At 46.2% G+C, this 17,472-nt stretch overlaps 1 protein-coding gene across 3 annotated transcripts; it reads left to right on the plus strand.

The window, feature by feature from the left end:
* The first annotated feature begins 7,108 nt into the window (after nucleotides 1-7,108).
* On the plus strand, nucleotides 7,109-16,441 carry LOC132832466 (zinc finger protein 271-like). 3 transcript variants are annotated; one of them, XM_060850496.1, is made up of 3 exons: nucleotides 7,109-7,133; nucleotides 12,774-12,919; nucleotides 13,283-16,441. In XM_060850496.1, exon 3 carries the CDS (start codon nucleotides 13,318-13,320, stop codon nucleotides 14,596-14,598), a length of 1,281 nt encoding a protein of 426 aa, XP_060706479.1. In that variant the 5' UTR covers nucleotides 7,109-7,133; nucleotides 12,774-12,919; nucleotides 13,283-13,317; the 3' UTR covers nucleotides 14,599-16,441. The 3 variants fall into 3 exon arrangements, with proteins under 3 accessions (XP_060706479.1, XP_060706478.1, XP_060706480.1); XM_060850495.1 differs by having other exon boundaries at nucleotides 12,774-16,441; XM_060850497.1 differs by lacking the exon at nucleotides 12,774-12,919 and having other exon boundaries at nucleotides 7,115-7,133.
* Nucleotides 16,442-17,472: the final 1,031 nt, after the last annotated feature.

Genomic DNA, 17,472 nt, shown 5'->3' on the forward strand with positions numbered 1-17,472 from the left:
TGTGCACCACAGCACACTACCCCAAACTAGCTGTAGGGGGTTGAGACTATCACATATCTGGAATATATATTCGCAAAGGAAATCTGGAGAGAGGTGCAGTGGTTGAAGTCTGGGTTTGTCTTGAGCAGCCCTGTGATGCAGCACTCTTTGCTCAATGGTCTGCTCCCAAAGGCGAACACAAAGACAAACATTGACTGTACCTAGAAGACCATCAACTCTTTGGTCTGCCTGAAACTTGTTGGTCTTCCATTGCAAAGAATTGACTTCTATCAAATATTGCAGACTGGTATATTCCAAGGTCCAGGACTATATGCTGAGGAATGCACTAAAGCTTGGGACAGCTGCTGCCAAGGTGCAATGGGGAAAGACCACCATCTAAAGTATTTCTGACAAAGTACAGTGGGGGGAATCTGTTAAATTATCGGATCCTCTCAATGCCTCAATTACATGCAAATAAAACTTGGTACAATTAAGAAATGCCTTGAGGTTTACAGAGAAAGTCAAACCCCAATGAATGTTTGTTCTCAATAACAAAGAAGGTACAGAGCTGAACTGCTTTTGTAACTGCGTATGTAGATAAAGAAGTCTTTATGAATTAAGAATATATTTGCGAAGCAAAATGAGTCTGACTTACAGTGGGCGATCTACAGGACTTAAAACAATGTACAACCTCATAATTGGAGGGTATTTTATTCACTCATGGGAATGTGAATGTTACTGGGTGAGTCAGCATTTATTGCCAATTCCCTGGTTACCCTTGAGATGATAGTGATGAACCGTCTTTTTGAACTGCTGCCACAGCAACAAAAAAAAGACTAAACTTTCCCATTACATAAACATTTCAGAATTAATTAACAACAGACTCACCACTTGAGGAACTCCAATGTGATAATGTTACTGGATTCTGAGAAATTGACCTAAAAACAAAGGGCGAAAATAATTACCCATGTTAAAATAACAGACTCTGAATAATATATAGTAGTTCTCCATGAGCTGTGTTAAGAATATGTGTACCCTCACAAGTCCAAGCTTTAAAATGCAGTGGTGCACTCTATACCTGGAGGCCAAACCAACCAGGATTCAGCACCAAGCCCACAGCTTGAATCCCCCACCTTGCTGCTGAACTTACTGAGAAAGTTCAAAGCATACATTGACAATTAAACCTCATCAATAGACTTTTGGTTTTTAATGAGCCACTAACATGCAGATTGAATTTATCTGATAAGACATCAGTACACATTGGACACTGTGACAATGCTATGGCTTTAAGAGATGTGTTTTGCCCTGGTTTCTGCTAGAGAGAGATTGGGGGTCAGGTGCTGAATAGTCTAAGAGGAGATAAACAACTTGTGAGGACTTGGGTTTTTTTAAAATTTGGACCACGAGGAGCAGCCTGATTGGGTTTGCTCAAGCTCTCATAGCTCCATTATTTTTAGTTAGCTTTCGGCAGTTGCTATTGGGGGTCTTGAAGAAGTGAAAGCTATTTTTTTTCTCTCTCGATTACAAAAGCTGGGGGGTTCTTTTCCTGGGCTGCTGGGTTACATGTGAGACAAATGTGTGTGCTGAATTTGCCTCTTACAACGTTTACTGGATGTTACTGTGTTACAACAGCTATGTTTTAACAATAAACTAATCAATTATTCTGTTAAGCTTTCCAATAGAGTTGTTATTCCAAGTTCTTTCTTTTGTTGTATTTTAACTACAGTGTTTGAATAAATTGTATTTTGCTTAATGTCGAGTAGTTTGGCCAATCAAATCGCATCTGCAACACAACACTTGACATTTATCTTCAAAATAAGGAAAAGTTAGACTCTAGTCTACCTTCTTAATATATTTTGAGGGAGTTTGGTCTGGTCCATAATAACACTGACTATGTCTCTTTTAAAGCCGTGCCCACAACTTCCACATCGCGGTGAATGTTAGAGCGGGTTTCACACAAAATATGAACTCTTTCTTCACAGAAATATTCCTGTAATTAATGTTAAAATGCATTATTTTGAGACAATAATATCTCTGATCAAAGAATAGATGTCGACATTTATCAGACCTGTCCCAAAATCTTGCAGAAAACCATATCTCCAGAAATATCTCGGACATTGCAGCAAAAACTCACATTTGGTGAGAAAATGTTGGAGAGATTTTCTCTGGAGGTACCTTCCTGTGTTTGATGGAGGGAGGGACAGGCCATCTCCTCAAACGTGACTGAATTACAGCCCCAAGCCCAGAAAGCTCCCCCTTCACTGAGGTTGTTTAAAACCCCCTCAGGGACTCAGCTCAACTCATCCAAACCGCCCACAACCCCGCTCCGAACTACATTACCCATGATACATGTGGGCTGCGCGATGAGGGGCGGCGGTATAGAATCGGGGGAGGGGGAGAGCCCGCGGTGCCTGCCGGGAGTTGTAGTTCTGATCCGCGCACAGACGGTTGGCGTCGATCGTTCGGCAATTCGAATCTGAGAGCTCGAGCCCCAGCGGTTGACAGCTGGAGGCGCGCCCCTGAAAATGGCTGCCCCGCCAGTCAACGGCATCGCAGCCTCTTTCCTCTTCCATTTCACTCTGACACAACGTCGGGATTGTCCGGACTACTCTGACCTTCCACTTATTACTGATGATTTGGAGATGGCGGTGTTGGACTGGGGCGTACAAAGTTAAAAATCATCTAGGAGAAAGTGAGGACTGCAGATGCTGGATGTCAGAGTTTAAAAATGTGTTGCTGGAAAAGCGCAGCAGGTCAGGCAGCATCCGAGGAACAGGAGCTCATTCCTGAAGAAGGGCTTATGCCTGAAACGTCGATTCTCCTGCTCCTTTGATGCTGCCTGACCTGCTGCGCTTTTCCAGCAACACATTTTAAAGTTAAAAATCACCCAACACCAGGTTATAGTCCAACGGGTTTAATTGGAAGCACTATCTTTCGGAGCGCTGCTCCTTCATCAGGTGATTGTGGAGTACACAATTCTAAGGCACACAATTTATAGCAAAAATTTACAGTGTGATGTAACTGAAATTATACATTGAAAAATACCTGTTGAGCCTTTCTTCTGTTCGAATACCATGATAGTTTCACTCCTTTCATGTGTAAATCACAAAACCTTTTTTTAAAAGTTGCATTCTCAGGTTAACTGTAACAATTGATGTTAACTAGACAATATGTTGAAGGTGTTAGCCCCCGTGTCTCTGTCAAAGCCATGGTGTTTAGATTGATTCTAATCTAAAAAGTGAGATAACAGAGTTTTTCATAAATTCATGCAGTTTTTGAGCAAACTACAATGTAACTCTGCAAATTCACCCCACAAAATATATGTGTGCATGTGGTTCTTTGTCTGTTTTTGTGTGTGTGTCTGTCTGGGTTGGGGGTTGTGAGTGTGAGAGAGTGTGTATATGTGTGTGTAGTGAGTGTAGAGTGTCTTAAGTCTGCGAGGGGGTGCATATGCGAGTGTGGGAGTGTGTGTGCGTGTCTGGGGTTGGGGGGGTTTGTGAGAGAGAGTGTATATGTGTGTGCATGAGTGTAGAGTGGTCTAAGTCTCTGAAAGGATGCATGTGTGAGTGTGTGTGTCTGAAAGGGTGTGTGTGAGTGTCTGGGCGTGTCTGTGTATAGGAGTGCCTGTGTGTGTGTGTGTGTGTGTGTGTTTGTGTGTGTGTGTGTAGTGCAATGGTGGTCACCTGTAATGTGACATGAACCCAAGGTCTCGGTTGAGGCCTTTCCTATGGGTACCGAACTTAGCTATCAGCCTCTGCTCGGCCACTTTTTGCTGCTGACTCCCGAAGTCCACCTTGGAGAATGGTCACCCGAATGTCCGAGGTTGAATGTGCTGGACCACTGAAGTGTTCCCCAACTGGGATGGAACACTCCTGTCTGTTGATTGTTGTGCGGTGCCCATTCATCTGTTGTCATTACCTTTGCTCTGTTTCCCCAATGTACTGTGCCTCAGGGCGTCCTGAGGGGTCTCATCTTCTGCCCCACCACCAAAATGGATCTGTTGGTTTTTGCAGCAGACATGGAGGAGTTCATCAGACGATTGAGACTCTGGGAATTCTTTCAAGGTGCCAGCAGTGATCCCAATGGAATAGTCATCACAGGGATCTGTAGAGGACCGACCAAAGAAGGTGTCAAATTGGACCCCACCGGAGGGCCACAGCCCTGGGCTTGACATGTATGCTCAAACTGTCAAGAAATATATAAATGCCAAATTCATCAGCCATACCCACAATGTAGAGCAAAACATCACCCATTCACAATGCAATGCCATCCAGGCTCTCAAAACCAATCACAACATTGTCATTAAACCAGCAGATAAAGGAGGAGCCATTGTCATTCAGAATAGAACAGATTACTGCAAGGAAGTGTAGCGACAACTGAACAACCAGGAATACTACAGCAACTACCAGCTGATCCGTGAACACACCCGTGAATTAAACACATTGATCGGGACTTTGGATCCAGTCCTTCAGAGTTCCCTATGCACCCTCATCCCACCTATTTCTCATGTAGGCGATTTCTACTGCCTTCCAAAGGTACACAAAGCCAACACACCAGGACGTCCCACCGTATCAGGCAATGGGACCCTGCGTGAGAATGTCTCCAGCTATGTTGAAGGAATCTTGAAACATATTGTGCAGGGGATCCCCAGCTTCTGTCGCGACACTATGGATTTCATACAGAAACTCGGCACCCAGGGACCAGTCGAACCGGGAACATACCTCGTCACAATGGATGTTTCCGCACACTACACCAGCATCCCCCACAATGATGGCATCGCTGCAACAGCCTCAGTACTCAACACCAACAACTGTCAATCTCCGAACACCATCTTACAACTCATCCACTTTATCCTCGATTGCAAATTTTTGCTATAAATTCTGTGCCTTAGCATTGTGTCCTCCACAAGCACCTGATGAAGGAGCGGCGCTCCGAAAGCCAGTGTGCTGCCAATTAAATCTGTTGGACTATAACCTGGTGTTGTGTGATTTTTAACTTTTATGACTGGATTTTGTACTGATTGTTTGTTTATTATTGTTTGCTCGTGCACTTAAGAGGGCAGTTTAGAAACACCTAAGTTGTGTCGGACTGGAGATACCCTACGAAGCAGTTGTGCCACGTTGTCTTCCCTGAAAGGTAACAGTTTTCTGACCAACTTTAAAATTTAATATTTTATTTTGTTCGTATTTCAGAAAAAAAATCACAATGTGGAGTGATAATGGCGAAGATGTCCTTAAGAGAGAAAATATCAGAAGGATCTGCTGATAGGGTGAGATGAAGAGGGTGGAAGAAGGCAGGTGTGAAGCACAAACACCAGCCTGGACCATTTGGGCTGAATGGGCCTGTTTCTCACTGTAATTCCATGTAACTTTCCATGGTGGAGTTAAATTCACCTCTAGTTTTTTAATCCAGCATCATGGCAATTTAACAGTGTTGTCTGCAGTCAAGAGTGTGGTGCTGGAAAAGTACAGTAGGTCAGGCAGCATCCGGGGAGCAGGAACATCGACATTTCAGGCAAAAGCCCTTAATCAGGAATGAGGCTGGAGGAAGGTAGCTGAGAGAGCAATAAGTGGATGGAAGTGGGGGGTAATGGTGATAGGTTGGAGGGGAGGGTGGAGTGGATAGGTGCAAAGGAAGATGGACAGGTAGGACAGTTCATGAGGATGTTGCTGAGCTGGAAGTTTGGAACTGGGGTCAGGTGGGGGGGAGGAGAAATGAGGAAACTGGTGGAATCCATATTGATGGTGGGCCCGAGGTCGAAGATGAGGCGTTCTTCCTTCAGGCATCAGGTGGTAACGGAGTGGCAGATGAGGAGGCCCAGGTCTTGCATGCCCATGGCAGAGTGGAAGGGGGAGTTAAGTGTTCTGCCACGGGAGTTGGGGTTGGGTGGCATGGATGTCCTGGAGATGTTCTCTGAAATGTTTCACAGCTACTGAACATGAGAATGATTTCTTGTTGACCTCACAGGTAAGTAGTTTCTCTCCTGTGTGAGTGTGTTGATGTTTCTCCAGCATCAGTGACTGTGATCATCTCACACTTTCTTTCCATGAAGCTGCCCTGTTACAAGTGATAAAGCAGATGTTAAGGAACTGAATACCTGTGCTGACCTGGAACAGACAAGGATATTTTCTTTCCTCCACCCAGACCGCCATCTTCCCAGGTGCTCTGGGGTCAGGAGAAAAGACAACAGGGTGGAGTGAAAAATGGGTTATCAATTCACTATCAGCTCAAATATCAATGAACACCAGCTAACCTTCGAGTATTGAATATAAAAAAAATGGAAAAATGTTTATTTAGTGGAAATTTCTCCCCTTGATTTCTGGAATTATTTGAAGAAAACACACTGTGCAAGATATGTTAGGCGCTAATTGAAGGGTTCTTGGTTTATCCTGGGAAATTAGATACACTACACTCAAACTGCACGTCCCAAGACTATTAAATCCAAGCCCAGGCTTTCGGGAAAGGTTGAGGCCATCAGGTGAAATCTTTAAAAAAAAATTCTAAAAGACATTTCAATAAATGCATCTCCACGTACGATGGTTGTATTGCTGTGGTGCTGGGTTATCAATCCAGAGATTCAAAATTCAAATCCAACCACAGAAAGTTATATTTATTGAATTACTGAGAAACAGGCCAAGTGGTCTATGCTGGTATTTATGTTTCACCTCCTCTTCATCTCACCCTCTTAGCAGATCCTTCTATTCCTTTTCCCTCATCGGTTCCATTGAGTCCCATTTGGGGAAGGTAGATCCTCCCCTTTGTCCCGTTCTCCTGTGCACGTGCTGATCCCATCACTGCATGCTATCATCGCTGCTTTGGCTGTCAAAGACGTCTGAGGATACACATTCCACACTGATGTTGTCAGTTTGAAACCTCCGAGCATGAAGAATGCTATTCCCACATTGGAAATCTCTCTCATTTACCAGGTTTTATTCAGATGGAACAATGACAAGTTTAAATCCCCACCTGATCTACTGCTCAAAGTCAGCTCTATTTCGCCGGTCAGTTTCCCAAGTTTCAGGAAACTCATGTTGCTCCAGAAATATTTGGATTGACTGTAAGAGACGTCAATCAGAGAGCCCACCCACTCGGCCCAATCCCTCATCTTCCAGAGCTGGTTCACTTCCTATAGGGACTGAAAACCAAGTGAGATGGTGAGTGAAGGAGCAGCTTTTATACAAATTGTATCCCATAATATCCACACCAATCTTCAGGCAGTCTGACTATCCTGTGGGTAATCAGGGGTGGAAATGTCCCTTATGCTGTGTGAGAAGATCTAGCTGAGAGAGCTGTTTCCTCGGTGCTTTGTGCTGAACTGTGTGACTGGAGCTGTGTTTTAGATATTGAGTGTGTTTATTGGAAGCATTTCCCTCAGATTTCCAGGCTGAGTTTTATTGATAGCTTATTTCTGAATATGAACAGGTGAGGTGTCATTATTTGGGAGTGCAAAGTGTCTGATGATTCTTGTTGATTTTCTATTGAGTTCTGTATGTGTATGCGTGTGTTGGGAGCTGGTTATTATCCTAGGGGCTGGAAATGGTCAGTTCTCTGGGGTGTAAAAAATGAGGTCTGCAGATGCTGGAGATCACAGCTGCAAATGTGTTGCTGGTCAAAGCACAGCAGGCCAGGCAGCATCTCAGGAATAGAGAATTCGACGTTTCGAGCATAAGCCCTTCATCAGGAATAAGAGAGAGAGAGCCAAGCAGGCTAAGATAAAAGGTAGGGAGGAGGGACTAGGGGGAGGGGCGATGGAGGTGGGATAGGTGGAAGGAGGTCAAGGTGAGGGTGATAGGCCGGAGTGGGGTGGGGGCGGAGAGGTCAGGAAGAGGATTGCAGGTTAGGAGGGCGGTGCTGAGTTGAGGGAACCGACTGAGACAAGGTGGGGGGAGGGGAAATGAGGAAACTGGAGAAATCTGAATTCATACCTTGTGGTTGGAGGGTTCCCAGGCGGAAGATGAGGCGCTCCTCCTCCAGCCGTCGTGTAGTTGTGTTCTGCCGGTGGAGGAGTCCAAGGACCTGCATGTCCTCGGTGGAGTGGGAGGGGGAGTTAAAGTGTTGAGCCACGGGGTGATTGGGTTGGTTGGTTCGGGCGGCCCAGAGGTGTTCTCTGAAGCGTTCTGCAAGTAAGCGGCCTGTCTCACCAATATACAGGAGGCCACATCGGGTGCAGCGGATGCAATAGATGATGTGTGTGGAGGTACAGGTGAACTTGTGGCGGACATGGAAGGATCCCTTGGGGCCTTGGAGGGAAGTGAGTGTGGAGGTGTGGGCGCAAGTTTTACATTTCCTGCGGTTGCAGGGGAAGGTGCCGGGGGTGGAGGTTGGGTTGGTGGGGGGTGTGGATCTGACGAGGGAGTCACGAAGGGAGTGGTCCTTGCGGAAGGCTGATAGGGGAAGGGAGGGAAATATATCTTTGGTGGTGGGGTCCGTTTGGAGGTGGCGGAAATGGCGGCGGATGATACGTTGTATGCGGAGGTTGGTGGGGTGGTAGGTGAGAACCAGTGGGGTTCTGTCTTGGTGGCGGTTGGAGGAGCGGGGCTCAAGGGCGGAGGAGCGGGAAGTGGAGGAGATGCGGTGGAGGGCATCGTCGATCATGTCTGGGGGGAATCTGCGGTCCTTGAAGAAGGAGGCCATCTGGGCTGTGCGGTGTTGGAATTGGTCCTCCTGGGAGCAGATGCGGCAGAGACGAAGGAATTGGGAATATGGGATGGCGTTTTTACAGGGGGCAGGGTGGGAGGAGGTGTAGTCCAGGTAGCTGTGGGAGTCAGTCGGTTTATAATAGATGTCTGTGTTGAGTCGGTCGCCCGAGATAGAAATGGAAAGGTTTAGGAAGGGGAGGGAGGAGTCTGAGACAGTCCAGGTGAATTTCAGGTCGGGATGGAAGGTGTTAGTAAAGTTGATGAACTGTTCAACCTCCTCGTGGGAGCACGAGGCAGCGCCGATACAGTCATCGATGTAGCGGAGGAAAAGGTGGGGGGTGGTGCCAGTGTAGTTGCGGAAGATGGACTGTTCCACATATCCTACGAAGAGGCAGGCATAGCTGGGGCCCATGCGGGTGCCCATGGCAACTCCTTTAGTTTGGAGGAAGTGGGAGGATTGAAAAGAGAAGTTATTCAGGGTGAGGACCAGTTCAGTCAGTCGAAGGAGGGTGTCAGTGGAAGAGTACTGGTTGGTGCGGCGGGAAAGGAAGAAGCGGAGGGCTTTGAGTCCTTCGTGATGGGGGATGGAGGTGTACAGGGACTGGATGTCCATAGTGAAAATAAGGCGTTGGGGACCGGAGAAGCGAAAATCCTGGAGGAGGTGGAGGGCGTGGGTGGTGTCCTGAACGTAGGTGGGGAGTTCTTGGACTAAAGGGGACAGGACCGTGTCGAGGTATTGGGAGATGAGTTCGGTGGGGCAGGAGCAGGCTGAGACAAAGTTTGGCGCACTGACCTGTACACAGCTGAAGCCAAACGCCAGCTCGCGGACGCCTCCTCTTATCGCCCCCTTGACCACGACCCCACCTCCCACCACCAAACCATCATCTCCCAGACCATCCAGGACCTCATCACCTCAGGGGATCTCCCATCCACCGCCTCCAACCTCATAGTCCCACAACCCCGCACCGCCCGTTTCCAACTCCTGCCCAAAATCCACAAACCTGCCTGCCCCGGCCAACCCATTGTCTCAGCCTGCTCCTGCCCGACCGAACTCATCTCCCAATACCTCGACACGGTCCTGTCCCCTTTAGTCCAAGAACTCCCCACCTACGTTCGGGACACCACCCACGCCCTCCACCTCCTCCAGGATTTTCGCTTCCCCGGTCCCCAACGCCTTATTTTCACTATGGACATCCAGTCCCTGTACACCTCCATCCCCCATCACGAAGGACTCAAAGCCCTCCGCTTCTTCCTTTCCCGCCGCACCAACCAGTACCCTTCCACTGACACCCTCCTTCGACTGACTGAACTGGTCCTCACCCTGAATAACTTCTCTTTTCAATCCTCCCACTTCCTCCAAACTAAAGGAGTTGCCATGGGCACCCGCATGGGCCCCAGCTATGCCTGCCTCTTCGTAGGATATGTGGAACAGTCCATCTTCCGCAACTACACTGGCACCACCCCCCACCTTTTCCTCCGCTACATCGATGACTGTATCGGCGCTGCCTCGTGCTCCCACGAGGAGGTTGAACAGTTAATCAACTTTACTAACACCTTCCATCCCGACCTGAAATTCACCTGGACTGACTCAGACTCCTCCCTCCACTTCCTAAACCTTTCCATTTCTATCTCGGGCGACCGACTCAACACAGACATCTATTATAAACCGACTGACTCCCACAGCTACCTGGACTATACCTCCTCCCACCCTGCCCCCTGTAAAAACGCCATCCCATATTCCCAATTCCTTCGTCTCCGCCGCATCTGCTCCCAGGAGGACCAATTCCAACACCGCACAGCCCAGATGGCCTCCTTCTTCAAGGACCGCAGATTCCCCCCAGACGTGATCGACGATGCCCTCCACCGCATCTCCTCCACTTCCCGCTCCTCCGCCCTTGAGCCCCGCTCCTCCAACCGCCACCAAGACAGAACCCCACTGGTTCTCACCTACCACCCCACCAACCTCCGCATACAACGTATCATCCGCCGCCATTTCCGCCACCTCCAAACGGACCCCACCACCAAGGATATATTTCCCTCCCCTCCCCTATCAGCCTTCCGCAAGGACCACTCCCTTCGTGACTCCCTCGTCAGATCCACAACCCCCACCAACCCAACCTCCACCCCCGGCACCTTCCCCTGCAACCGCAGGAAATGTAAAACTTGCGCCCACACCTCCACACTCACTTCCCTCCAAGGCCCCAAGGGATCCTTCCATATCCGCCACAAGTTCACCTGTACCTCCACACACATCATCTATTGCATCCGCTGCACCCGATGTGGCCTCCTGTATATTGGTGAGACAGGCCGCTTACTTGCGGAACGCTTCAGAGAACACCTCCGGGCCGCCCGAACCAACCAACCCAATCACCCCGTGGCTCAACACTTTAACTCCCCCTCCCACTCCACCGAGGACATGCAGGTCCTTGGACTCCTCCACCGGCAGAACACAACTACACGACGGCTGGAGGAGGAGCGCCTCATCTTCCGCCTGGGAACCCTCCAACCACAAGGTATGAATTCAGATTTCTCCAGTTTCCTCATTTCCCCTCCCCCCACCTTGTCTCAGTCGGTTCCCTCAACTCAGCACCGCCCTCCTAACCTGCAATCCTCTTCCTGACCTCTCCGCCCCCACCCCACTCCGGCCTATCACCCTCACCTTGACCTCCTTCCACCTATCCCACCTCCATCGCCCCTCCCCCTAGTCCCTCCTCCCTACCTTTTATCTTAGCCTGCTTGGCTCTCTCTCTCTTATTCCTGATGAAGGGCTTATGCTCGAAACGTCGAATTCTCTATTCCTGAGATGCTGCCTGGCCTGCTGTGCTTTGACCAGCAACACATTTGCAGCAGTTCTCTGGGGTGTGTTGAGATCCGGATGTATCCTGTCTTTTACAAATCCTTGCAAGACCGCCTGCCACCTAGCTGTGTAACTTCAGAAAACAAGAAAATGGTTTTATTTAAATAGAGCTTTTCATGATCATCAAAACAGTTATAGAGTCATTGAGATGTACAACACGGAAACAGACTCTTTGTCCATACCAGCCAGATATCCTAAATTAATGTAGTTCCATTTGCTAGGATTTGGCCTGTATCCCTCTAAACCCTTCCTATTCATGCACACATCCAAGTGCCTTTTAAATGTTATAATTATAAGGTCTACTCCACTTCCTATAGCAGATCCTTCCATACTTGCAGCATCCTCTTTCTGAAAAAGTTGCCCCCTAGATTCCTTTTAAATCTTGCCCCTCTCACCTTAAACCTATGACTTTTAGTTTTGGACACCACTACCCTTGGAAAAAAACTTAGGACAATCTAAACATTTTCTGTTTTCGTTTGATTTTATAAAACATATTTCAAAATGTATTAAATTTTATGTGTTTGTTGCATTAAAGATATGCTCTGTAGCAAAAGCTGGTCTTTACGAACACAACTTGAGATCATACTGAAACAGGAGCTCGTTTTATTCTTCACCCAACTGTCTTTTCCTTTGACCTCCTGGTGCCTGGGAAGATAGGGTCTGGGTGAAGGAATGAAAGTAGCCACATTGTCTTGTCATTGAGTCATACAGTCACAGAGATGTACAGCATGGAAACAGACCAACTCATCCATGCCAACCAGATATCCTAACCTAATCTAGTCCCATTTGCCAGTACTTGACCCATATCCCTCTAAACTCTTCCTGTCATATACCCATCCAAATGCCTTTTAAATGCTGAAATTGTACCAGCGTTCACCACTCCCTCTGGCAGCTCATTTCATGCACACATCACCCTCTGTGTGAAAAAGTTGCCCCTAGGTCCCTTTTAAATTTTTCCCCTCTCATCCTAAACCTATGCCCTCTACTTCTGGACTCGCCACCCCAGGGAAAAGACCTTGTCTATTTACCCTATCCATGCCCTTCATAATTTTATAAACCTCTATAAGGTCACCCCTCAGCCTCCAATGTTCCAGGATGCTCCTCTCTATCCAGTGCTGGAAACAGTGGGTGTGTCACAGAAAAATGAGGAAAAAGAAAGTACTTTTATCTGATTCCCCCACACAGGAGAATAGCAGACTGACACACACTGTGGAACAGTCTGTCATTGAGGAGTCAGTCCTTCAGTAAATGAGGAGAGGTTGTAGGAGGAAATCATGTTTCCTTTTCTTATTTTACAGAAAGATTACACTGTACTACACCAGACATTACAGAGAAGATAAACACAGCAGATAGACCCAAGGAGCAACTGCACAACTGTGGGAGACAGCTAGTACCTTCACAGCATTGCTCAAGTTGGGCAATGAAACCATCCTCTGGAAATAAGGTCAGGGGAGCTTTGACATTTGATCAGACCTGAAACTGGTCAATGATGTGGCACTTTCCATCAGAACCAACCTTTCTAAGATTTGGATGTGGGTGATCAATCAGGGTGAGGCTGGGAGAAGTGTGAGTGGCTCCAAGTGTGATGACAGCTTGAATCATCCATTCGATATTTTCTAAATAAACCATTCAAAGAAATTATTACACATTCTGGTGCTGGTGAAGCCTGACCTCCTGGCTCAGGCGTAGGTACACACCATTATTTCGCAAGAGGCCCATTTGTTTTTAATCAATTGTTTAGACGTGAATACAGTGCTGAAATCCGAGGTGGTGAGATTTCCTCATTTACAAGGTGTACCTTTTTCAGGCATCTCCGTAGAAGGGAACGTACTGAAGTGTGAGATGAGCAACCAAGCGTTTGTGCCGTCTTTGAAGCCCATGAAACACCACCGCATTCACTCCGGGAGGAAGCCATTGAAATGCGATGTGTGTGACAAATATTTCTTGCATTCATCAACCCTCCTTGAACACCATCGTATCCACACGGGAGAGAAACCATTCAAGTGTGAGGTTTGCAACAAGTCATTCTCAACATCATCGAACCTACGCAGTCACCTACGCATCCACACTGGGGAGAAACCATTCACATGTGAGGTATGCAACAAATCGTTCTTGAAGTGTTCAAATCTGCGCAAACACCAAAGCATTCATACAGGGGAAAAACCCTTTACATGCAAGGTGTGTAACAGGTCATTCTTACAGTCATGGACTTTGCTCGAACACCAGCGCATTCACACAGGTGAGAAACCATTCACATGCGAGGTATGCGAGAAATCATTCTCAATATCATCAAACCTCCGCAGACACCAACGTATTCACACTGGAGTGAAACCATTCACATGTGAGGTGTGTAATAAATCATTCTCAATGTCATCAAACCTCCGTGCACACCAACGCACTCACACTGGGGAGAAACCATTTACATGTGAGGTCTGTGACAAATCATTCTCGCATTCATCCACACTGCTTGAGCACCAACACCGCCATACAGGAGAGAAACCATTCACATGTGAGGTTTGTGATAAATCCTTCTCGCAGTCGTCAAATCTCCGTGCACACCAACGCATTCACACCGGGGAGAAACCATTCAAGTGTGAAGTGTGTGACAAAACATTCTCGCGGACATCAAACCTCCGTGTACATCAACGCATTCACACTGGAGAAAAACCATTCGCTTGTGAGATGTGCAACAAGTCATTCTCAAAGTTGACCAATGCCCTTGCCCACCAACTCCGTGCACACCAGAGAGTTCGCCCAGGGGAGAAACTGCTCACCTGTGAGGTGTGTGACAAATCATTCTCAAAGTTATCGACCCTCCGCATACACCAGCGTATTCACACAGGAGAAAAACCATTCAAGTGTGAGGTGTGTGACAAAGCATTCTCACGGTCATCGAATCTCTGCGTACATCAACGCATTCACACAGGGGAGAAACCATTCACATGTGAGGTGTGTAGCAAAGCTTTTACTCAGTTATCAAGCCTCTTGGTCCATCAGACAATCCACACAGGGGAGAAACCCTTCAAATGTGAGGTTTGTGTTAAAGCTTTTCCAACATCTACGCGGCTCCTGATGCACCAGAGGATTCACACAGGGAAAGAACCCCTCAAATGTGAGGTTTAAAACAAATGGTTCTTGGCATTATGGAAACTTGGCTCCATGAGAGGATCTAGCATCAGAGGGGATTAACCCTTCAGGTGTGAAGTTTGTGACAAGGCTTTCATATAGTCAGCATGCCTCCTGATACATCAATACACTCACACATGGGAGAGTCTCGTATGTGAGTTTGTCATAAAATTGTTTTGATAATCACATTGGTTGGAACATCAATGAACCCACACAGGAGACAAACCCTTCCAGTATGATTTGTGTCAGGATTGTTCCACCCCCACTTCCTCTTTCACCAGATACCAACGTCTTAACATGGTCTTGGAGTTGAATCACCCCTTCTGTTGCACTGAGAGCTGCCTGTGTTCACACAGTGCTAACACGGAGGGCTGTTGTTCCAAAGCATTGTCTATCTCAAACCTCTCCTTCCATCAGGCCAATTGTTTCAAGAAAGTCAATTTAACATTTGACCAAATCACTAAACATCACCATGTGAAGATATAGATAAATCTGAGAAGCTCCTGTATAAACTCAGCATCCTTCCAGTGCAGGTACAAGTCACTCACTGACTGTCACTCTGACCAAGAAAGTAATCAGATAATCAGTGTTTAGAAAGGCTTCACTCTTGCTCAGTGAAGCTGCTGTCTGTCTGCCAGAAAGCTGGAGTTGTGCCCATGAAGAAGTGTTTGAATGCAATTTCAAGAAGCCTGGGAAGTGAAGTCCCAGAAAGAAGGGTGACATTCCAGCATATGAGCTGTAGTTAACGCAGCCTGTCACAGAGTGGCCTTTTAAAGTTTCAAATCTCGGACTTTGAATGAGACAAAATTGGAAATCTTTGTAAATTTTAGTCAGATTTCATGACCCGCTGTGTCATTAACACTTGGTGCGGTTTCTGAGGAATCTATCTTGTTTTCATTTGCTATTGATGACCTCTGATTGAGCTCTCTATGTCACATTTTTAGCTCATGTTAATGTTGGATGTTCAAATGTAATTTATGTCAATATTGTCAATTTTTTTAAACTTTGTACTGTAAAGTTTGTTGTTTAATCAAATCTGTGGAATCTTGTGGCTTTATTTTCGGGTAAGTACCTGGGTAAGGTCAAGGATTGGAGGGAATTTGAGGACAGCAGCTTGTATCTGTAGAGCACTTGAATATAATAAAACCAAAGTGTTTCAAAGGGATATGATCAGACAAAAATTAATTCAGAGATAGAGAAAGAGGTATTAGGAGGGGCTGTCACTAAAATTATGGCATCAGTGGAATTTAGGGAGATTCTTAAAGGACAGAAGAGAGATAAAGATGCAGAGAGGTTTAAGGGGGGAATTGTGAAGGATGAAACTTGAATGATGTGGCTGCCAATGGCTAGGTGAAAGGTAGAAACATATACAAAAGGTAAGACCTGGAGCAGTACAGAGATCTGAATGAGATAAGGGGCTAAGCATTACAAAGTTAGGGACAGGGCAAGGTCATGTACTTGACTGCCAGGATTTGGAATGAGATAAAATCATGCGACTTTAGTTGGTGATGTGCATTATAGGCAGATCTTCTTCAAGTGACAGGTGTTTGAGTAATATGTTTGCACTCTCCTGTCTGGGAGGACTGCTATCCCGGATATGGTGAGTGAGTTGGGGGGTGAGTCTTGACAGACCAGAGTTCCCTCAGCCCTTCAAACCTTGATGTAATACTTTACACTCTTCCGAGATTCATTTCAAGTCCTGGTAAAGAACTTGAGTCATTAATTCTTTATTATTTTGATTAATTCAGAACTTTGATGCAAGATATGCAGAATATTGCGTTGCAGCCTGGCTATTGGTATATCAATCTGCTGTGTAGAGTTATTACTTGCAATAAATCAAATTTGTTTGCTTGACTTAATCTACCTGATTTGTCATCATGCTGTTTTCATATTCATTAAAATACTCAGAATCCTGTAGTAAGAGTCCTGTACACAGTATGTCCCTGTGGGCTGGGATATTTACTCCATCAATTAGTTTACAATTTCAAGGTCACAGGAAGCAGAACATTTCCTCATGTAAGAAATAAATTAATTTATCAACTTGCACAATCTCGGTCTGTCTGACATACTTTATAATATGTACTTTTTGAAATATTATCCCTGTTGCAATAAGTATTTAAGAACTAGAAGCAGGAGTAGCCAATTCAGCCCTTCCTGCCTGTTATGCCATTTTATATGATCGTGGCTGAGCTCAACTTCAATTCCCTGCCCACTCCACATAACCCTTGAATCTATTACTAATTAAAAATCTATTTCCCCCCTAAATTTACTGAAGTCCCAGCATCCAATTCTACAGATTCACTACCCTTTGAGAGAAATAATTTCTCCTGATCTCTGTTTGAAATCTGTTTCCTAAAACTATGACCGCTCATTCTAGATTGCCACAAGGGGAAACATCTATACCACATCTACTTTGACAATCCCGTTTAATCACTTAGAGCTCCTCTCATTGTTCAATATTCTAGACAGTACAGGCCTAAACTGCTCAACCTTTCTTCACAAATCAAATGCTGACCTCTGGAATCAATGCAGTGAACCTCCTCTGAACTACCTCTAATCTAACTATATCCCTGAAAAAAGTGAGAACTGCAGATACTGGAGATCAGAATCGAAAATGTGGCGCTGGAGCTTAATGCATAAGCCTGAAACATTGATTTTTCTGCTTCTCAGATACTGCCTGACCTACTGTGCTTTTCTAGTGCTACACTTTTCGACAAACTGCATTCCTGCTCAAGTATAGCAGTACTCCAGGTGAACTTATATGCAGTACTCCAGGTGAAATCTCATTCATGTGATTCATGCACAACACCCAGATCCCTCGAACTGAACCACTCTGAAGTTTCTCTCCATTTAGACAATAGATTGCTTTTC

Source organism: Hemiscyllium ocellatum, chromosome 35, assembly GCF_020745735.1.
Source record: "Hemiscyllium ocellatum isolate sHemOce1 chromosome 35, sHemOce1.pat.X.cur, whole genome shotgun sequence".
Taxonomy (NCBI): Eukaryota; Metazoa; Chordata; class Chondrichthyes; order Orectolobiformes; family Hemiscylliidae; genus Hemiscyllium; species Hemiscyllium ocellatum.

Bases quoted from the DNA above. Each gene is read 5' to 3' on its own strand.
- LOC132832466 (XM_060850495.1), top strand. From the start codon at position 13,318: ATGAGCAACCAAGCGTTTGTGCCGTCTTTGAAGCCCATGAAACACCAC.